The sequence below is a fragment of the Hyla sarda genome, chromosome 2 (genome assembly GCF_029499605.1).
Source record: "Hyla sarda isolate aHylSar1 chromosome 2, aHylSar1.hap1, whole genome shotgun sequence".
Classification (NCBI taxonomy): domain Eukaryota; kingdom Metazoa; phylum Chordata; class Amphibia; order Anura; family Hylidae; genus Hyla; species Hyla sarda.
Window position 1 is genome coordinate 324618965 of NC_079190.1, and position 21600 is coordinate 324640564.

Here is a 21600-nt window from a genome sequence, read left to right on the forward strand (position 1 = left end):
CAGGTCGTATTCTGATTAATAAGGCCCGTGCATGAAATCTGTAAAATGCTATATACAGTTGCCTTAGTCCAATTATCCAACTTGCTGTTTCGTTTTTCATCCTTGTTCTGAAGATCATATGGGAGGATAACATTGGAGATACACTAACAAAAATTGTGCTGACTTTGATGTGTTGTTTTCTATGAAATTCACAAACTAAGTGAAAGAAAACAAAAACCTGTTTCTTGCTGTGGCACACTGCTCTGCTTTGCTTAAGTATTGGCTAGTGATGTGATGTCTATTGAGACATCATGAACACGACTGGCTGTAATTCAGGTTCTTGATGGATGTCACTACGTGCCAGTCTATACTGTAGAGGCCCGGAGCAGGTGAAACAGTGGGCCACAGATACTTTCAAGTCTGTTGTACTGTTCAAGGATTTTTCTCTATCGGCTCCATTGGGGGACACAGACCTTGGGAGTATATGCTGTTGTTGCTAGGAGACTTGACACTATAGTAACAAAAAAAGTTGGCTCCTCCCAGCAGGATATACCTCCCTACAGAGCCTGAGGTAATCAGTTTTAGCGTAGTGTCTGCAGGAGATAGACACTGGTCTGGTGTTCTCCCGACCTGGTAATTTCTTTTTTAAGATTAGGGATGTTTAGTTAGATTTTTCTTTCCCTTTTCCTGGTTTTCAGGTGGGGACTCAGGAACATAGCGTTCACTGATTTCCCAATTTGCGATTGAGGGGGCACAGACATCGTGGATGTACTGTCAACCCCCTCTCGCCAACGGTCAGCGCCTGGGGTTGCACCTCATTGGTCTGGGTCCCCCACTTTTCCCTGCTCGTCTCGCTGTTACAGCCCGGCATGATGCAGGGGACTAAAAGCTGGCTGAAGACTTCATTAGGAAAACTTCATTAGGTAAGTTCTTCTGACAAAAGGTGAGTATTTTCCCCCCCTGTTCTTTCAGGTTTTAGGGTTTCAGCCTCTGGAGACCCCCTAGTTTCAGCCCACTCCTTTTTCCTTTAGCTCCCTCATCCCTGGATGTGGGGAACCCTCTTATGTCAGTGGTGTAGGACTGGAACACTCACTATCAGTGGTGTTGGACTGTATATCAGTGGTGTAGGACTGTGCCCTTCTTTTTCTTCTCCCAACGTTGTCTATGCTGACATCGGCATTTCAGCGGGCTTTTATTTTCACTTCGACGGTGGAGCGCTGCCGACGGCTCACTCACGGCTGGCAGGATTTCACTATATGAAGTGTGGGCGCACACTCTCTGCTGATCAGCGCTATGTACGTGCAGAGAACTTCTAGGACCAATGAGAGGCGCCTTTTCCTAGACCAACCCCTCTCTACTTGGTTTTGCATTCCAACCCCCCTGTCTCTCTCTCTTCTCAGCTACGACCGGCTTTCTCCTTATAGCAGTGAGAGGAGCGACCGTCATGGCCTTCTATAAACTGCATTTCCATTGAACAGTCAGTAACTTAACTCCTTATGTTCTCTTTATAGCAGCTACCTCGCTGGGAACCCAGACTCTGAGTGAGGCTGTTTCTTTTTTTGATATGCTCCTTTTAGACAGGTGCCAGAGACCCTAGTCATCTATTATACTTGCAAGGGCTGCTATTCTACAATGTCTGGTTCTGCTGAACCTGCTTGTTCCGTCTGCACCACTGAAACCACTGACCACCCCCCCCAGGATGCTTCTCCAGACCCGGCGGACTCAGCTATCCTCCAGGTCGGGTATCCTCCCTCTCCCAGTCTATTTCAGACTTGGCGCAAGTCTCACGTTCTGTGGTGACTGCCTTGGAGAGGTCCTCCTTACACCAACCGTGAAGGGAGACCCTCTCTCACTCCCCCTATGCTAAACGCTCTCACAAGCGTAATAGGGGTAATTCCTCTCACTCTACAGAGTGGTAATTCCTCTGACATCTACAGAGTCTTCTAGCAGACACAGGCGCTCCCCTCACTAGTATCGCCCCTCTGCTCCGGTCTCCCTCAAGCGGACGCTCCCCTGGTTGCCACTCTGGATCTCCAGAACCGCATACCAGGTCAGCTTCTCCCTCCTCAAAGGCTTCCTCCACCCGTTCTCACGCTCTTGGAGAACTCGTAGATGAGGCTTCTGATTCTGCCTCTGCTTCAGAGGACCGAACAGACGGGACTGACACGGTGGACTCCTTCACCTAGAGGACCCAGGAACTTCGGACGTAGCTCCAGAAGTTTCCTTTCTCCGTGCCCGTCCGGCACTCAAGGTGTTCAGCTCTCATGCTGCATTTGAAGCTCTACAGGAGTCTGCCTGGAGGCATCCTGACAAGAAGTTTCAAGATACAAAGAAGGTTCAAGTGCATTATCCTTTTGCCAAGGACCTCATTACCCGGTGGACCTCCTCTCCTACGGTGGTCCCTCCAGTCTCCCGCCTATCAAGGCGGCTACCCTACCCCTGCCTGACGTGGTCCGCTGTGCTGCCCTTATCTGGTAGCGGCTAGATGAAATCATCTCAGAGGCGGCGGAGGGGGGTAGTTCCTCATTACCTCCAAAATTAAGCTTGCAGTCCTGCTTCCCGTACCAAGCCAACCTCTGGTTGGTCCTTTCATACCTTCAGTGCCAATAAGGGCCCTGGCAGGCGCCTTCGCGGAGCAAGCCAGCCCCCTCCTTCCAGGCCCGTCCATCCTAAAAACGGACAACCGTTCCGGCCGTTTTGCGGCCAAAAACGGGCACTTGCAAATACCTTCCGCCTGATTGGACTCCCCAACCCGCAGATTTTTCTCAGGTGGGAGGTCGTCTCTTCCTCTTCCGAGAGGTCTGGTCCGCGCAATGTGCCAGACTCCTGGGTTAGGGACGTGGTGTCCAATGGTTACCGGATCGAGTTGGCATCCCTGCCTGGGATCACTTTTTTCTCTCCCGAGCCCCCCAGTCCCCCTCTCTGGACAGAGCTTTTCAGGGTGCGCTCCAGTCACTCCTCATTCAGGGAGTCATTGTTCCGGTTCCTCTCATTGAATGTTTTCAAGATTTTTATTCCAACCTCTTCGTGGTCCCCAAGAAACGAGGTTCTGTACTCCCGATCTTGGATCTGAAGCGCCTCAACCAGCTTCTTTTTCACCTTTTCCGCATGGAGTCTCTCCATTCGGCCGTGGCGACCATGGATCTAGAGGAGTTCCTTTCTTCAGTGGACATCAAGGAGGCTTACCTCCATGTTTTGATTTTCCCAGGGCACCAAAAGTACCTCCGCTTTGCTTCCCGGAAGGCCATTTTCAGTTTGTGGCTCTTCCCTTTGGTCTGGCCTCTACTCAGAGGGTTTTCACCAAGGTCTTGGCATCGGTGATCGGCCTTCTGCGGACCAGAGGTGTCTCAGTGATTCCTTCTTGGATGACCTCCGGATCAAGGCTCCAACCAGAGCCCAGAATCTGGAATGTCTCACCCTCACCCTTCAGGTCTTCTCTCGTTTCGGATTGATGGTCAATGGTCAAAGTCTAACCTCTCTCCCACCCAGTCTCTGGAATTTTTGGGCCTCCAGTTCGACACGACATCTGCCCGGATTTGGCTCATGCCGGACAAGCGGCTGACTCTCTTGTCTGGGTTCGTTCCCTTCGGTACCCCACCCGGGTTCCATTCGCTTTTGCATGGAAGTCCTGGGTCGGATGGTGGCGGACATGGAGACCGTTCCGTTGGCTCAGTTTCATTTCCGACCCCTTCACCTGGTGATTATGTCCCGGTGGGACAGGTCTCCTTGTCTCTCGATCGCAGGATTGTCCATCCTCGGACGTCTCGCAGGTCCTTTCTGTGGTGGCTTCGCTCCCATTTCTTCAGGGGCGATCCTTCCTGCGCCTCCACTGGCGGGTCATTATGACAGATGCCAGCCCTTCGGGTTGGGGGGGTGTTTTCCGGGACCGGACGGTCCAGGGCCTTTAGTCCCCCCGAGAGGCCCTTCTCCCAATCAAGTATTGGAGCTGAGGGCAATCTGTCTCTGCCGTTACATTGGGACATCCTTCTTCAGGGCCGTCCGGTTCGTGTCCAGTCGGACGACTCCACTGCTGTAGCGTACATCAATCGCCAGGGAGGCATTCGCAACTCTGTGACGATGGCTGAGGTATCCAGAATTCTCCTCTGGGCGGCATTCAGAGTTCCAGCCATCTCTGCGATTCACATCCCAGGAGTACACAACTGGGAAGCAGACTTTCTTAGCCAGACCTCAGCTGACCCCGGGGAGTGGTTCCTTCTCGGGAGGTATTTGCGGAGATCTGCATCCTCTGAGGCACTCCAGACGTGGACCTCTTGGCATCCCATGATAACCAGAAACTTCCCCTCCTTGTGACAAAGTCCCGGGACCCTCGGGCTCTGGCCGTTGATGCTCTGGTGATTCTTTGGTCGGGCTTTGCCCTACCCTCTCTATTCCCTCCTCTTCCTCCTCCTCCTGGTTCTGAGGAAGCTCAAAGCTGAGGGCGTCCCCGCCATTCTCGTGGCTTGGACTGCCCTCGGAGGCCGTGGTACGCCGACGTAATCCGACTTCTGGATGACGTGCCTCTGTGCCTCCCGCTTCGTTCAGACCTTCTCTCTGAGTCCCCTGTGCCACCCCAATTTGCTGTCGCTGCTTTTGACGGCATCGCGGTTGAAACCGCAGTTCTAAGGGCCAGAGGTTTCTCAACCCTGGTGATTCGCACCATACTCAGGGCCTGGCGGTCTTCTTTTCTTTGGTGTGAATCTCAGTCTTTCTCAAGTTGTCTTCTCCCTCCCCTGACTCCTTTCCTTTTTGTAGTCGGGGCTGGGAGCAACGATTAGCTCTCTGATCCCTGAAAGGTCAGGTCTCGGCCCTCTCCATTCTCTTTAATTTCAGGGAGGTTTCCCTTGGTCTCCTTCCTGGAAGGTAGCATTCCTTATTGCAATTGCCTCTATCAGACGGGTTCAGAGCTGGTTGGTGTCTCTCTCTTGCTGCTCTTCCTTCCCGATCATCCACGAGGACAAGGTTGTTTTTTCATCTGGTTCTGTCTTTTTTTACCTAAGGTGTTTTCTGCCTTCCACCTCAATGGAGACATCGTCCTCCCGTCCTTTTAGCCCGTTCCATCTCATTCCTAGTTTGCTCCATGGGCTGGATGTGGTGCCGGCTGTACAAACCTACCTCTCTGTCACCTCTTTCGTTTGTCAATGTGACTCCTTTTTTGTTTTTTTAGGCGGGTATATCCTGCTGGGAGGAGCCAACTTTTTTGTTACCATAGTGTCAAGTCTCCTAGCAACAACAGCATATACCCCAAGGTCTGTGTCCCCCAATGGATCCTTCGAGAAGGAGATTTTACGGTAAGCATAAAAATCTCCTTTTTATTTTCTACATAGAACACAGTAAGGGGGTACTGTAAAATTCATGTGGATTTCAGAATAGCCCTTCAGTAGCTCAGTTCTGACTGTGTAATTGTCAGGTGAGCTTTCACAATGTACTTGGATAATAGATTATAATAATAATAGATAATACATTGATAAGAAACTGATTGATCATCGAACAGTGAAGTCTTGTGTTGCAGGGGTGTGGAAATTTTATAAAAAACTACTTGTCCACGGGACTAAAATGGAGCAAAATCTACTTGTCCCTCATGACGATCCACTTGTCCGGCCAATTTTCGCTTTTACGCTCTCGTTTTTTCCTCCTCGCCCTATAATAGCGATAACTACCTACTATAATGACACCTTTTAATTTTTCAATAACATATTCTCCGAATCAAAAAATATATAAATATATATTAAGGGAAGTGAAATTGAAATAGTAAAAGATAATTTTGCAGATTTGGTGGTTTTCTTTTCTGCGCCATTTACCTTGTGGTTGAGGTAACAGGTTAGTTTTATACTTTAGGCGCCTGATTACAGCGATTCCAGATTTGTATCGTTTACGTCATGTTTTACTAATTCTGGACTTTTTCAAATTTTTTTTAATTGCCATTTTTTAACCCCTGTAGCTTTATTTTTTTTCCACATACCAGGCTGTATGAGGGCTCATTTTTTGCGCCATAATCTGTTTTTTGTATTGGTACCATTTTGGTATTCATCTGACTTTTTAATCGCTTTTTTACTTTTTTTTATGGGATATTATAAAAATTTCAAATCTGTGGTTTGGTATTTTTTTTTTACATTTACCGTACGGGATACATAATGTTATATTTTAATAGGTTATACAATTACGTACGAAGCGATAACGAATAGGTTTATTTTTATTATGTTTACATGTTTTTATATAGGTAAAGGGGGTGATTTGAACCTTTAACATGGAAGGGGTTAATGCAGCGGTCTTCAAACTGTGGCCCTCCAGATGTTGCAAAACTACAACTCCCAGCATGCCCGGACAGCCAACGGCTGTCCTGGCATGCTGGGAATTTTAGTTTTGTAACATCTGGAGGGGCACAGTTTGAAGACCACTGGGTTAATGTGTGTCTTTCAAACTTTTATTAAAACTTTTATTTATTATGATTTTTTTTTTAACACTTTATTACACTTATATGAGGAATCATTAGATTCCTCAGACAGATGAATAGAGTTCTATTGAACTCTATTAATCTGTGAGCTCTGTGATCCATTGATAGAGCCGGGTCCAGCCAGGATCTATCAATGACAGAGCCGGGACAGGAGGAAGCAGAGGTAAGTCCTCCGGCTACCTCCATAGTGGATCGCCCCCCTGCGATCGCGCTGCGGGGGGGGCGATCCACCCCACTAGCCCACCAGGGAGCGTTCACATGTCCCTTTAGACGCCGCTGTCAGCTTTGACAGCGGCGATCTAAAGGGTTAATAGCCAGCTGCGGCGATCGCCGCATGCTGGCTATTAGCGGCGGCCCCCGGCTACTGAGAACAGCCGGGGGCCGCAGAGTATGGAGCGGGCAGGAATCCCGAGCCCACTCCATACATACTGCAGAGCGCCGCATACAGTCTCCCCGTGCAGACGTGCGGGGAGCGAAGGCAACGGACGCAGATCTGCACGGGGAGAAATAAGCCACGCCCCCTTCATCTCCCCCCGCACGTCTGCAGAGCAGGGGAGAGAAGACACATACACAGCTTCTCATCTCCCCTGCTCTGCTACACAGGCTGCAGAGTATGGAGCGGGCAGGAGTCGGGTGCCCGCTCCATACAGACTGCAGATCGCCACGGCACTTGTCAGGTCCGGCCCTGCTTGCCCGAAGCCGGGCTAAGGGCCGGACAAATTCACCTGCCCGGCGCCCAAAACTGCTAGTCCGGGGCGTCGGGCGATAGAAATTCCACATCCCTGTGTTGTGTCTTGTGTGCCTCGTCTGTATGTTATGTGTATGTATAGATAGATAGATAGATAAATGGATACTGTAATTTTACAAATGTAAATTTTTGTTTATTGTTTATTGCAGATTAAAAAGAAGCACTGATGTTATGTTTGGTGGAAAGCAGGTTGTGGTGTGTGGATATGGAGAGGTGAGTAATGTATAAGGCATAATCCAGTTTATTCAATGAAACACTTCTGAGTCACAGACAACAGTCTATTATTGTACATGTGTAAAAAAAAAATTATCACTAAAAAGTTTGTGTTATAGGTAAAGACAAAAATACATATATGTATACCACCTGGCTATAGGATGCGCTCAGGTTAAGACAACAAAAAATGTCATGCTAATACTTCATACTAATTAATAATTTCCTTGTGATCTAAGGAAATAGGTAAATGTTATAAACTCTGGGGTCTAGGGTAGAAGTGGTGTAAGGTAAAAGTGGAGGTTGATGCCTGTAGTCTATGTTATATTAGGTGGTCATTAGAAAGAGGTAAGATCGGCACTGCTTAGTCTGACTTAGGACTGCAACGTGGTGGGATGCGTGGACTGCTGTATTGAACCTTGGTGGTGCTCTGACTTCGTACAGTAGTTCATGTATTGTAAACAAGAAGGACTAATCAAACCAGCACCGGTGAGTGGCCGACTATTTCTTATCCTTCTTGTTTACATTATATTAGGTGGGTTGATTCATTTGTCATGTTCAGTTGCTTAAATCAATAAATGGCAAGTTTTTTTAAATCTTTTCCCACAAAGTAATATACAGATATCAGTCTTCTCAGCTCATCCTTCTCTATAACATGCCTGCAATGGCCTGCATTTTCAATGTGACAGGTTCCTGTTAAGCTCACAAAGTGCAACATAGACTGGATGTACAGAAAAGTCTACCTATTTCCTGCACATACACATTTACTTTATGTGACCAGACTTTTGAGCTCTGAAAAGTAATCGTATATATATGCAGTAAATGGCCCAGACATACAGAAGGGAATAGGGCCACTGAACGCTATGTTATGCTTCTTTTAGACAGGGTGCTGATGTAAAAAAACTGCACATAAGGGGAAAACATGATGTGAACAGCCCTTTATACATTAAGTGTCCAAAGTGTGTGTTAGATTTTATTCAGTCCGCTATCTACACGGCACAAAAATCATTTATTACCCCATCAATCTGCCTGACAGGGGACTCAACTGAGGGTTACAGAGATCTGCTCTTCTATATAAGTTTCTTCATTCTAGTTAAGGCATCTAGAAAACCATACCTGGAAGGATTCATGCTTAGTGGTAATGCATATGTATATTCAGTCTGACTTTTAGGCAATATGTTTACCCATGTATCTGTACTTATTTTATTATCTTCCCGGTACAGGTTGGAAAAGGATGTTGTGCAGCTCTAAAGGCACTAGGTGCTATTGTGAATGTCACAGAGATTGACCCTATCTGTGCTCTGCAAGCTTGGTAAGAAGTGAACACTCAAAATAATATGAATAACATCCAATATTTAGAAAGTTGAACCTGGCCTATTCAGTTTCATACAATTGATCTGTATCTATTTTGGGTTATAATACCTTGTTGCACTATTATAGCTAGCTACCGAAAAACTGGGATTAATCTTGGAAATTACAATTTTTAAGGCTGATACATAATATGTAAATTACATTTCTCTCAGCAAAGAGTATAAACATCCTCCATGACCCCACCTTCCCTTAGGAGAATTACAGTTTTCAAATACCTTTAATAAAACCATATACACCCCTCAACATTGAAATGACAACACCTAGAAGGAGAGGCATACCACGGCATACCAGTCCGGCCACAAAACTGGATATGGGGCAAAAATGAGCCGACCGGAGTCCCTATGTGACTCCAGTCTGCGCATTTAAATGAATGCGATTTGGCACCAATCCAGCTGGGATATGTGAGTGCCTGGTTTTTATATTTTCCAGCCAGATACCGGAAACTTGGTGTGAATGCAACCTTATGCAAATTGAGGAGTAGAAGGTGGCACTAAGATCTTTAAATAATCAAACTTTCAAACCCCTAGCTCCAATTTGTGGCATATGGGAGAGCCATCAGTGGCTTCAAAGCCAGATCAAAAGCAATCATTTTTTCAGCTGCATAAAAACCTCAGAAATCAAATCAAGTCAGGACAGTCTGATTGTACGATACCTCCTTTACATCAACATGCCAGTTATGGCCTCTTGTTGAAAATAAGAGGGACAGAATCCTTAAACTGAGAGACCGTATTGCAGAGCAAGATGGCAATGGAGGTTGGAATAGAGGTCTATCCTTTTCAGAGAGTCCCCCTTTTTCTCAGAGGCAATGGTAGCTGGATATTTGTCTAGAGTGATCACATGGCCAATGCCATGATAGGCCTTCTTAAGGGAACTTCAAAACGGTTCTACTACCAAGATTATGGTGTGGAGCGGCATAATGGATGGTAGCCAGACCCCTCTAGTCTAAATTCAAGGTACTTTAACAGCCTTACATTGGTTTAGTCATGGAACCAGGCAGCACCAAGCCATGTTGCTTGTGCTACTGTGAGCAACTTGCATGTAGTGCCTATTGACTTGTCTCCCATCAAACACGTCTTGAACATCATTAACTAACAGCTTCAAAGGGAGCTATTAGTAGCGGGTCTTGATGATTTGCGTGCCCAAGAGCGTTCAACATGGCAATTCCTTTATATCACAGACGGAAGAAATAGTATTACTAAAACTTAACTTTTAATTACCAATAATAAAAAGATGATAATCGCTAACCATTGGTGTTATGAAAGAAAAACCCTTAGGTTAGAAACACATGCAGATCCATGAACAAGATAGAAAAACCCTTAGGTTAGAAACGCATGCAGATCCAAGCTAGAAAAAAAACACAAGATTGATGAAGCTGCCCCATTACGTCTTAGCATATAAATGTCATGGCAGGAACCTTCCGTGATAGTTAACAGTTAGGTAGAGGCCAATGGCTAAATGACAGGGGCAAACCTTAAAATAATAGCGATTCAACAACCCAACGTGTTTCCCCCAACAATATACAGGGTTCATCAGGGATGTATAAATAATAGGGATAACCATATCCCAACAGTTCTTGTGGATAAATAGAACAGAACACGGTCCGCTGGAGGACCACTCACTCGTATAACCATGGGCCCGTGCTGCTATTGTTCTGATGAGCTAAAGCAACACGATACTCTTGTGCAGGAACATTCACGGCCGGTCATAGTGTAGATGCAAGTCCCCAGTAGCCCAGGCGGCTGTTGCTTCATCTCATCATTACAATAGCAGCACAGGCCCATGGTTATCTGAGTGAGTGGTCCTTCAGCGGACCGTGTTCTGTTCTATTTATCCACATTCTATCTAGAGCAAGAACTGCTGGGATATGGTTATCCCTATTATTTATACACCCCTGATGAACCCTGTATATTGTTTGGGGGAAACACATTAGGTTGTTGAATTACTATTACTTTAAGGTTTGCCCTTGTCATTTAGCCATTGGCATCTACCTAACTGTTAACTATCACGGTAGGTTCCTGCCGTGACATTTGTATGCTAAGATGTAATAGGGGCAACTGCATCAATCATGTGGTTTTTTTCTAGCTTGTACATGGATCTGCATGCATTTCTAACCTAAGGGTTTTTCTTTCATATCACCACTGGTTAGCGATTATCATCTTTTTGTTATTGGTAATGAAATGATAAGTTTTGGTAAAACTATTTCTTCCGTCTGTGATATGATTTATTACGTACAGCCTCTACATTATCATAGAGCCTGATGTAACATATAGCAATGCCTTCCTCAGACAACCAGTATTATAGGGGTACTCTGCTGCTCAGCATTCAGAACAAAATGTTTCGAACGCTTACAGCCAAGGGGCATCTTGTTCTGAATTCTGAGCAGCGGAGTACCCCTTTAGCCTCATTGATAGCAAACACAGGCATGTAAGTGTGTGTAAGATCCTTTGGTTGCCATAATTTCTTTTTTTCCTTCTTGATGTTGCAATTTTCAATGTAGAGGGCCCAAATATAGCTTTTGCATCAGAGCCCCAAAGCTTCAAGTTGGCCTCCTACCCAATCCAAAATTTTGAGGCTGAAACATTTCACAGGATTCAAGCCTTTTTTATAGTTAAAGGTGTACTCCAGCGCTAAGACATCTTATCCCCTATCCAAAAGATAGGGGATAAGATGCCTGACCGCGGGGGTCCCGCCGCTGGGGACCCCCGTGATCTTCCACGCCGCACCCCGTTAGCATCAGCCCCCAGAGCGTGTTCGCTCCGGGTCTGATTACTAGCGATCACAGGGACGGAGCATAGTGACGTCACGGCCCGGCCCCGTGTGACGTCATGGCTCTGCCCCCTCAATGCAAGCCTATGGAGGGGGCGTGACAGCGTGAATTATCATTCCCTGCATTAGCTCAGTGTCAGAATTGCTAAAAAGTTTTTATGCAAGCCCCTTCCCTTCTTTGGACAAAAAAAAATGTTGAGCAAACTCCCATTTTGCACTAAAATAAAATTGCACAGAGCTTGTGCAAAGTTTTGTGCAATTTTGCCACTTTTAGCTGGCACTGGGAAGGATAAATCCCCTCACTCTATGTTACATTCCTGAGAGAGCTGATAAAAATGAAAACTTCATTGGATCCACTGGCTCATTAACAGGTTCTCCACCTGAGACCATCGGCGATCATCTGTAATTTGTTGGCAAATTTGGAAAGTTTTTAGTTTCCCTGCAGTGCCACCACTGGAGAAAATGACAGTATCCATTCAGATAGGTGGACTGTCTACGCAATGCAGGACAGTATAGGTCCCACAGAGAGAGAAATGCTCTTTGTAACCCTTCTCCACTCTGGTAAAGAGATGAGAATCCTGAACAGACCCCCTCTACTAACTACCTCATAGGATACATAAAAATGGGTTTTCAAAACTAGACGACCCATGTAATGATAATCTGAGTATTCATAGAGTATTAATACCCCTTTGTATGTTCATGGGCTGTGGCTGCCTGTGGTCTCAAGTACAATACTTTTCTCTCCAATGCAGCATGGAAGGTTTTCGTGTGATGAAACTCAATGAAGTTATAAGACAAGTGGATGTGGTCATCACTTGTACAGGTAACCAGGTATATGAATATTGGGATTTTTAGTTATAGCCCATGAAATCCCATAACTGGTAGACATGCAGTCAACATTGAAATTGACTAAATAGGAAAAAAAAAATCGTACTAGATTTTAAGAGGTGAGATTTGCATTTATTTTCCTCTAAACTTTGTGATCTTTTTCACGTTTATCCATAGGTAACAAAAATGTCGTAATGCGGGAGCACCTTGACCGTATGAAGAATGGTTGCATTGTATGTAATATGGGACACTCTAATACGGAGATTGATGTAGTAAGCACAATATAATTTTTTTCATTAACAGTAATAGTTGTGATATCATTGGTATTTTATAATATTAGCAGGTGATATACTAAATAGCTAGCAAAAAGTAATGTACTGCAAAAAAGTATGCATATATAACTGTCTTATGAATGACCCTTTTAAAGGCATTGTCCAGAAATCCGAACAGCAGAAAATGTTATCAAGTAAAAAAAAACGAAACATCCAATCGAGTTAGGTGCCTTGCCAATCATGTATGGTGCTCCATACCTTCATAGATTCGGAGGCACACAGACACAGGTGATGTAAGGAGGGATGGAATGGGGGCTGTTGTGGGGAATGTAATCCACCTTCTTCTTACTTCAGCTGTCTCTGTGTGCCTCTGACGTTATGCAGAAATGGAGCGCACAGACACAGCTAAAGTAAGAAAAGCAGCCTTTGGAAGAAGTGAAACTCATTGGATCCAGGGCAGCATGGAAGGTTTTTAGTGATGAAACTCACTGAAGTTATAAGACAAGTGGATGTGGTCATCACTTGTATAGGTAACATGGTATATAAATATTGGGATTTTTAGGTATAGATCATGAAATCCTTTGTAAACATGTGTATATGTGAAAATTATTAGTTAGTATATATAAGATCTTATAGTGATAGGGCAAGTGGTTCTAGCATCCAGAAAGGGTATCGGGATTTGTAGTTGGATGTGCAGTCCAGTTGGATGCGAGTGCTTCATAAGAGCATCACAGGCCCTGGGCGAAACAGGGAAGAAGCCCATTATAGCAATAAAAATTAAAAAATAAGCATGAAATTATATATGTGAAAATGATAAGTAAATATATATAAGCTCTTATAGTTTTGCATCCAGTAGAGGTATCAGGATATGTAATATACACTTCTGGAGGACACATGAGGAGCAGTCCAATTGGATGTAAGTGCTTCATAAGCGCATCAGATTTTCTAGTCCAGAGGGGGATGAGGCCTTTTTTTACTAATACATGTGAAACTCAGATTTGATAATAAGAAAATGAGAACACAGATAAATAAGAGAGAATGTAAAGGGTATGAATGTAGCCTTAAAATGTAGTTAAGCATGGGTGTAGAAATTGTTGTTTGTTTTTTTTGTTTTGTTTTTTCTTGCCCTGGATGTTTTTTGTTTTTCCTTTTATTCTTCTTTTTCTGTAGAGAAAGAATTGTTATTGAATTGGCTACAGAACTAGTTATTTATAATTGAGTAAATATGGTCATGGTTAAGAGGGGGGGGGGGGTAAGGGTTATGAAAATAAACATTTTCAAACCAGCCTTTACCTTGTTACCATTAGCTGGACAGAGACAAACTTATTGTACTCTACGGTGTATTCATGAAGAGAGTGTGCTCTTTACCACCCCTGCTCCTTTTATCTGTATGCGTAGCAGCCCATCAACACTGCTGAGAGGAGCAGGGGGACTGCTTCATGAATACAGCAGACCGTGGAGTTATGCAAGCTTTTTGCAAGTAATAAAACTCTGCTCATAAAGCATCACATAACTCTTTCTGCCAATGTTTTCACTGTATCCTTTTTTTTCAGACCAGTTTACGCACTCCTGAGCTCACATGGGAGCGTATCAGATCTCAAGTGGATCATGTAATCTGGCCAGATGGAAAAAGGATTGTCCTATTGGCTGAGGTAAGCACTGTGCTCAAATTAATGTGTACCTGTCATTTCAAGGGACTTTTCAGGATAAACTGTTATGTATGTACATGAGAAGCAGCACTATTTCTGTTCATTATATAAATTGCATATGGCATATTTCAACAGATATCTGCTCTGCAGACTCCATCTTTAATATCAGTTCTCCCAGAGCTGGTGGGTGGAGCCTAACATTTATAATTTCTGCCATACACTGCATACATAGAGGAGGAGATCTTGCACTTCTGTGTCTCTATACACAGTCCAAAGTGCATCAGCAGCATGGAAAGCATGATAAAGTAGTAATGAGCAGTCTAGACTGTGTCTCAGACACACCTCTAGCTTGTACGGGGTTTCAATAGAGTATGCCATATCTTATATCTGTACACAGCACACTACAATTAAACACTGCTTTGTCTTTCAGGGTCGTCTCCTCAATTTGAGTTGCTCAACCATTCCAACATTTGTACTTTCAATAACTGCAACTACAGAAGTAAGTTGACAAAATCTGATTTTATGTTTTGTTTTAGAGATCTTCTTTCCATACACCCAGTTAAGATAAATAAATATACAACAGCAAAAGAAAAATGTTCAGCTCACCATCCACTTCGTAGCATATTATGGAGACTTTAGCTGGGTAGGAGCACCTGGAGCTCGGATGAATCCCGTAGATGAGAACCATGTAGACAAAAGGCATCCAGCTCACAGGAATGAAGGTGGTAATTAAAACATAGCTTACTGGCTCATGTTAAAAACATAATGAACAAACAAAAAGAAAAAGGGGGAGGGGGGGACGCACCCCTACACATAAAAACAGTACGCCAACGTGTTTCGATCTACTGGTAGACTTGATAGACTAAGAGCTCTCCAGTAGCTCGAAACGCGTCGGAGTACTGTTTTTATGTGTAGGGGTGCGTTCCCCCCCCCCTTCCCCCTTTTTCTTTGTGTTTTAATTACCACCTTCATTCCTGTGAGCTGGATCCCTTTTGTCTATAAGACAAATATATATCATTAATGGTCATTGCTCACTGTAAGCTAGAGAGGAGAGCTGGTTGAAACGAATGGCCCTCACTTTTCGAGACCTGGCCTGCAACATGTCATGAATCCAAATAGATATCCACATCACTTTGTGCACACATGTAACATAAATATTTCATGTGAATAAATACATTGATGTGAATAGTGGTTTTTGTTAGCTTAGTGAACTGGAACCTTGCCAAAGCACAGGTTGTAAGTGTTGTCATAATGACGTCAGAGCTGCATGTTTTGGGTTGATAGCATCTCAGGAGTCATAGGGATCACTATATCCTGGGTGGGGATGACTGGCACATCTAAAACTTCCAATTCAACATGATAGGATAGTTTTGACACTAGCAGTGACCCGTCTCTCTGCCCCTTTCTTCTCCAGCAACCAGCCATGCCAGTTATTGATGGGGCCTACCAGCTGCTGACAGCAGCCACCTGGTATATAGCGGGCTCTGCTTCTTAGTTTTCTCTGTACCTCCTTAAGGGGTCAAATCCCTTCTGTATTTTGAAAGTAGAGTGCCTGGAATTTAAAGATGCTCTATATAAATAATATTAATTCTGCTTATTAACTATGTAACTATATACAAAATTGATTTAAACAGCAGATCCTTTTCTGATGGCATATTTTCTTTAAAGAGAAAAAGCAGGGTCACTCGCACTAACCTGAATATTCAGGTACATAGTGTGAGTGACCCTGTTTCTAATGCTTCTTACCATATGTATTACATACATAATAGGATTTTTTCCACAAGGGCCCTGTAGAATAAGTGATTAGAGTTTGATCGGTGGGGGTCCAATCATTGGTCCGACTCACCAGATCACCAGAACACTGTTCGACTATCCTCACCTAACCCACAGAGTTTAATGGAGGGGCAGCACACATGTCCAAAGGCTGGGGGCACCAGATCCATGCTCTTGGAATCTGTTGGGGATCCCAGCAGTTGGACCCCCACCAATCAGACACTCGGCATAATCTGTAGAGAGGTGTCCTTTAATGATCTCTCAGTCAGCCTACAAGCTACACCTTTAAGAGCCTTATATTATTGACATGTCAAAGAATTGTGTAATTTGAGTATTCCTTTAAAAGAGTTGTCCAATTTTATTTTACAACTACAGCTTACAGTGTTGAAGAAAAGCAAATACTTATACTTCCTGGGCTGTTCCTAAGCTGTTTTTTGTTTTTAAATCATGGGGTTGGACAAATCCCCCAATAGGTGGAACTTGATGGACTTTGGTCTTTTTTCCACCTTATGAACTATGTTACTATGTTAACAGTAGCAATCTGCTCCTTTTACCGGTAATACAAATATGCCATATTTTTTGTCAAAATCTCACTCTTCTCCATAGGCATTAGCTTTAATTGAACTCTACAATGCCCCTGAAGGCAGATACAAGCAGGATGTGTACCTGCTACCTAAAAAAATGGGTAAGTTATGGAATATTTAATTTAATCATTTGGGAAGATTACAACTTTGTATACATACACGTGTATATTTGAACTATTAATTTAACAAAAAAAAAAACCTAAATAAAGTAAAGCATGTGATAACCATCTCAATGTTCTTTTCTTAAGATGAATACGTTGCCAGCTTGCATCTACCTTCTTTCGATGCCCATCTTACTGAGTTAAATGATGACCAAGCCAAATATCTTGGACTCAACAAAAATGGACCATTTAAACCCAACTATTACAGGTAAAGCATAATACTGGATATATTACCTTGTGAATCCTTGGCAAGGTTCACCCAGCAGAAAAATTGGCAACATATTTTATTTTACGCGCAGATTGTCTCTAATCAGCACATAAAATATAATCTTCCCTACATAGACTTTGTGTGGTAGACTTGATAGAATCTTGTTTCCACCCACTTTTTAGCTGAGCTCAGAGAAAACTAGAAACAGGGCAGTTTCTTAGCATTTTAGCGAACAGAGTGAATCTCAAAAACATAATACCCTAAAAAATGCCACCTTGCCATGTCTGCTTCCATTACCACTAAAGACTATATACACTCACTGGCCACCTTATTAGGTACACCTTGCTAGTGCCAGGTTGGATTCCCTTTTGTAACTGCCTTCATTTTTGTGTATACTTTCTGCAAGGTGCTGAAAACATACCTTAGAGGTTTTGGTCCATATAGACATGATGGCATCATGCAGTTGCTACAGATTTGTGGACTGCACATCCATGATGCAAAATTTCCATTCCACCACATCCCAAACGTGCTGTATTGGATTGAGATCTGGTGACTGTGGGGGCCATTGGAGTACAGTGAACTCATTGTCATGTTCAAGAAACCATTTTGAGATGATGTGAGCTTTGTGACATGGTGTATTATCCTGCTGGAAGAAGTTATCAGAATATGGGTACACTGTGGTCATAAATGAATGGACGTGGTCAGCAACAAAGCACCAATTTAGACCATTTAAATGTGACTGCCCAACTAAGGGGCCCAAAGAGTGCCAAGAAAATGTCCTAACAACATTATACTCCCATCATTCTGAAAAGGGGTACTCCGCTGGAAAACATTTTTTTTTAATCAACTGGTGCCAGAAAGTTAAACAGATTTGTAAATTACTTCTCTAAAAAATTATTAATCCTTCCAGTACTTATCAGCTGCTGTATGCACCACAGGAATTTCTTTTCTTTTAGAATTTCCTTTTTGTCTGACCTCAGTGCTCTGCTGACACCTCTGTCCATGTCAGGAACTCTCCAGAGTAGGCGCAAATTGCCATAGCAAACCTCTCCTGCTCTGTACAGTTGCTGACATGGACAGAGGTGTCAGCAGAGAGCACTGTGGTCAGACACAAAAGAAATTCAAAAAGAAAATAACTTCTTGTGGAGCATACAGCAGCTGATAAGTACTGGAGGGATTAAGATTTTTGAATAGAAGTAATTTACAAATCTGTTTAGCTTTCTGTCACCAGTTGATTTAAAAAAAAAAAAAGTTTTACAGCAGAGTATCCCTTTATTACAAGGCAGGATGGATCCATGCTTTCATGCTGTTTACGGTCTTCTACTGCTGTAGCCCATCTGCTTAAAGGTTGAAAATATTGTAAGTTCAGAGATAGTATTCTGCATACCTTGCTTGTAACAAGTCGTTATTTGCGTTACTGTGGCCTTTTTTGTATTTCAAACAAATCTGCCCATTCTTTACTGACATCAACAAGGTATTTTCCTGAATTCAGCTGCTGCTTACTGGATATTTTCGGTTTTTGGACCATTCCCGGTAAACCCTAGAGATGATTTTGCGTGAAAATCCCAGTAGATCAGCAGTTTCTAAAATACTCAGACCAGCCCGTCTGACACCAACAACCATTCACGTTCAAAGTCACTAAAAATTCTTCCTCATTCTAATGCTTGGTTTGATCTTCAGCAAGTTGGTTTTTTTTACACAAAATGAGTTGCAGCCATGTGATTGGATTATTAGCTATTTGTGTCAACAAGTTACTGTACAGGTGTACCTTATAAAGTGGCCAGTGAGTATTATTTCAGTCCTGTTCCATCTAATGACTCACAGGGTGTATCTTCTATATTATGTATATTTTTTTTGTCATCATTACCTGCTCGATAAGCACCGTAGTCTCCTCAGTAATAATGTCCCCCTTTTTTACTGCATAGTAGAGTGGGTAGGTAAGTGGGTTGGGGAAGGAGTAGGATGCCCCTCCATCAGGTACAGCAATTTACGGAAAAAGGTCTACCAGTTATATAGCTGGTTCCTATAATTAATATGACCCATTAGGTAGGTGGTCCCTGCAAATAATATCCCCCATTAGGTAGGTGGTCCCTGCAAATAATATCCCCCATTAGGTAGGTGGTCCCTGCAAATAATATCCTCCATTAAGTAGGTGGTCCCTGCAGGTAATAGCCCCATTAGGCCCTGGAGATAAGCCTAATAAGCCCTAATAGGTAGGTGATCCATGTAGATAATCTTTTCCATTATAGGTATGGGGTGGGTGCAGCTCACTTATTCTAAATATAACTTAGGTTACTGAGATAGACTCCCACACCCTGGGAGTGTATAGACAAAGTGAGAAAACAAAAGATATCTCAGTCCTCTAGGTTATATAAGTGAAATTAGTGGAAAAAGATAAAAATAAAAATATAAAAAATATGTGATATTAAGAATCAGGTATATAGGAAATGGTATTGGAAAATAGTAAGTAACTTGGATAATATTCTATGCAAATAAGCAACATAAATGGATACAATATATAAATACCTTTATTAAGATATTGGTGAACTAGGCGATGTAGTCACAGGGCCCTTGTGACTCACAACCAATACATATCATAATGTGTATAAAATACAATCCTAAAACAATAAGAATATATAAAATGCTGCTTGTATATATCTAATTTGTTCAGAATGAGCTGGGATCTAGAATATAACCAGCCCTAGAACGGTAACTGCCTTTTGTGTGATACAGCTTGAACAGTACTTATTAGGGCATGCTGGGATTTGTAGTCTCTGTGGTAAAGTCTTTATCAAATATCCATATATAGCTTATACCCACTTAATATAATTGTTGGTGGTATAGTAGATAACAAATGTGGGTAGTGACTGTTATTGCCGGTTTTTGTAGGGCATGCTGGGATTTATAGTCTCCCCAAGTGAGATTGTTGATGGTATAGTGCAGTGGTCTTCAACCTGCAGACCTCCAGATGTTGCAAAACTACAACTCCCAGCATGCCTGGACAGCCAACGGCTGTCCGGGCGTGCTGGGAATTGTAGTTTTGCAACATCTGGAGGTCCGCAGGTTGAAGACCACTGGTATAGTGGATAACAACCAAAAAATAGCAACAGTTAATGCCGTTGTGCACCACTGGCAGGCTCCAGTATTCCACATAGGCTGCTGAAGAAAGGATGTCTGTCCTGAAATACGTCCAGCCAATTGATCTATTTTAAACCTACATTGCTGCCTTTTACTACTATTAGTATCTCAGTTCTAACTGCCTTTCCTACACCTGGTTTGTAAAAAGACCAACATCCTGCCAGGCATCCATGAGGACGGTGTCCCACCTGTCACATTTCCTATCACTAATCATTCTACCTATTTGACCGGCGCAGTCCGCAATTCTACCAACAAAGCGACGCAGATCGCTAATCTCCAGGAAGTGGCGCAGTCCGCAAATCATTCCTACCTTTCAGATCTCCCTGTACCTGCTACCAGCTAGTGCCGCATGCGCGAACTAGCGAAACCCCATCGGACAGTTACATTGCGGGGAGAGGACTCACACAAGAGCGGGTAAGATCTATCTTGTTTTCTACCTTTTGGATTATCAGTCTATTTGTTAGGCGGCTAACAGAGGAGCCTGCCAGTGGTGCAAAACAGGCATGAAATGTTACTGTTTATTGGTTGTTATCCACTATACCATCAACAATCTCACTTGGGGAGACTATAAATCCCAGCATGCCCTACAAATACCGGCAATAACAGTAACTACCCACATTTGTTATCTACTATACCACCAACGATTATATTAAGTGGGTATAAGCTATATATGGATATTTGATAAAGACTTTACCCACAGAGACTACAAATCCCAGCACAAATCCCAGCTTTCCCTAAAAAGTACTGTTCAAGCTGTATCACACAAAAGGCAGTTACTGTTCTAGGGCTGGTTATATTCTAGGTCCCAGCTCATTCTGAACAAATTAGATATATACTAGCAGCATTTTATATATTCTTATTGTTTTATGATTGTATTTTATACAAATTATTATATAAATTGGTTGTGAGTCACAAGGGCCCTGTGACTACACCGCCTAGTTCACCAATATCTTAATAAATGTATTTATATATTGTATCCATTTATGTTGCTTATTTGCATAGAATATTATCCAATTTACTTACTATTTTCCAATACCATTTCCTATATACCTGGTTCTTAATATCACATATTTTTTTATTTTAACACCTTTCTTTTCCACAAATTTCTTATATAACGTAGAGCAGTGGTCTCCAACCTGTGGACCTCCAGATGTTGCAAAACTACAACTCCCAGTATGCCCGGACAGCCGTTGGCTGTCCGGGCATGCTGGGAATTGTAGTTTTGCAACATCTGGAGGTCTGCAGGTTGGAGACCACTGGCCTAGATTAGCGGTCTTTAAACTGTGGTCCTCCAGATGTTGCAAAACTACAACTCTTAGCATGCCCGGACAGCCGCTGGCTGTCGGGGCATGCTCGGAATTGTAGTTTTGCAACATCTGGAGGTCCGCAGGTTGGAGACCACTGACCTAAAGTACTGAGATATATTTTGTTTTCTCAATCTTTCCCATTAGGTCAGTAGTCC

At 43.2% G+C, this 21600-nt stretch overlaps 1 protein-coding gene across 13 annotated transcripts in view; it reads left to right on the forward strand.

The window, feature by feature from the left end:
* Positions 1–21600, forward strand: part of AHCYL1 (adenosylhomocysteinase like 1) — a 107864-nt gene that overhangs the window by 79217 nt on the left and 7047 nt on the right. For 10 of the 13 annotated variants that reach the window (XM_056557914.1, XM_056557915.1, XM_056557910.1 and 7 more), the window contains exons 9-16: positions 7328–7391; positions 8612–8700; positions 12278–12348; positions 12531–12625; positions 14179–14277; positions 14705–14773; positions 16654–16732; positions 16880–17000. In XM_056557914.1, coding sequence (XP_056413889.1) covers positions 7328–7391; positions 8612–8700; positions 12278–12348; positions 12531–12625; positions 14179–14277; positions 14705–14773; positions 16654–16732; positions 16880–17000 — 687 coding nt within the window. Of the gene's footprint in view, positions 1–7327; positions 7392–8611; positions 8701–12277; positions 12349–12530; positions 12626–14178; positions 14278–14704; positions 14774–16653; positions 16733–16879; positions 17005–21600 lie in introns of those variants that run through there. The other 3 variants (XM_056557916.1, XM_056557912.1, XM_056557913.1) reach the window with 1 other exon arrangement.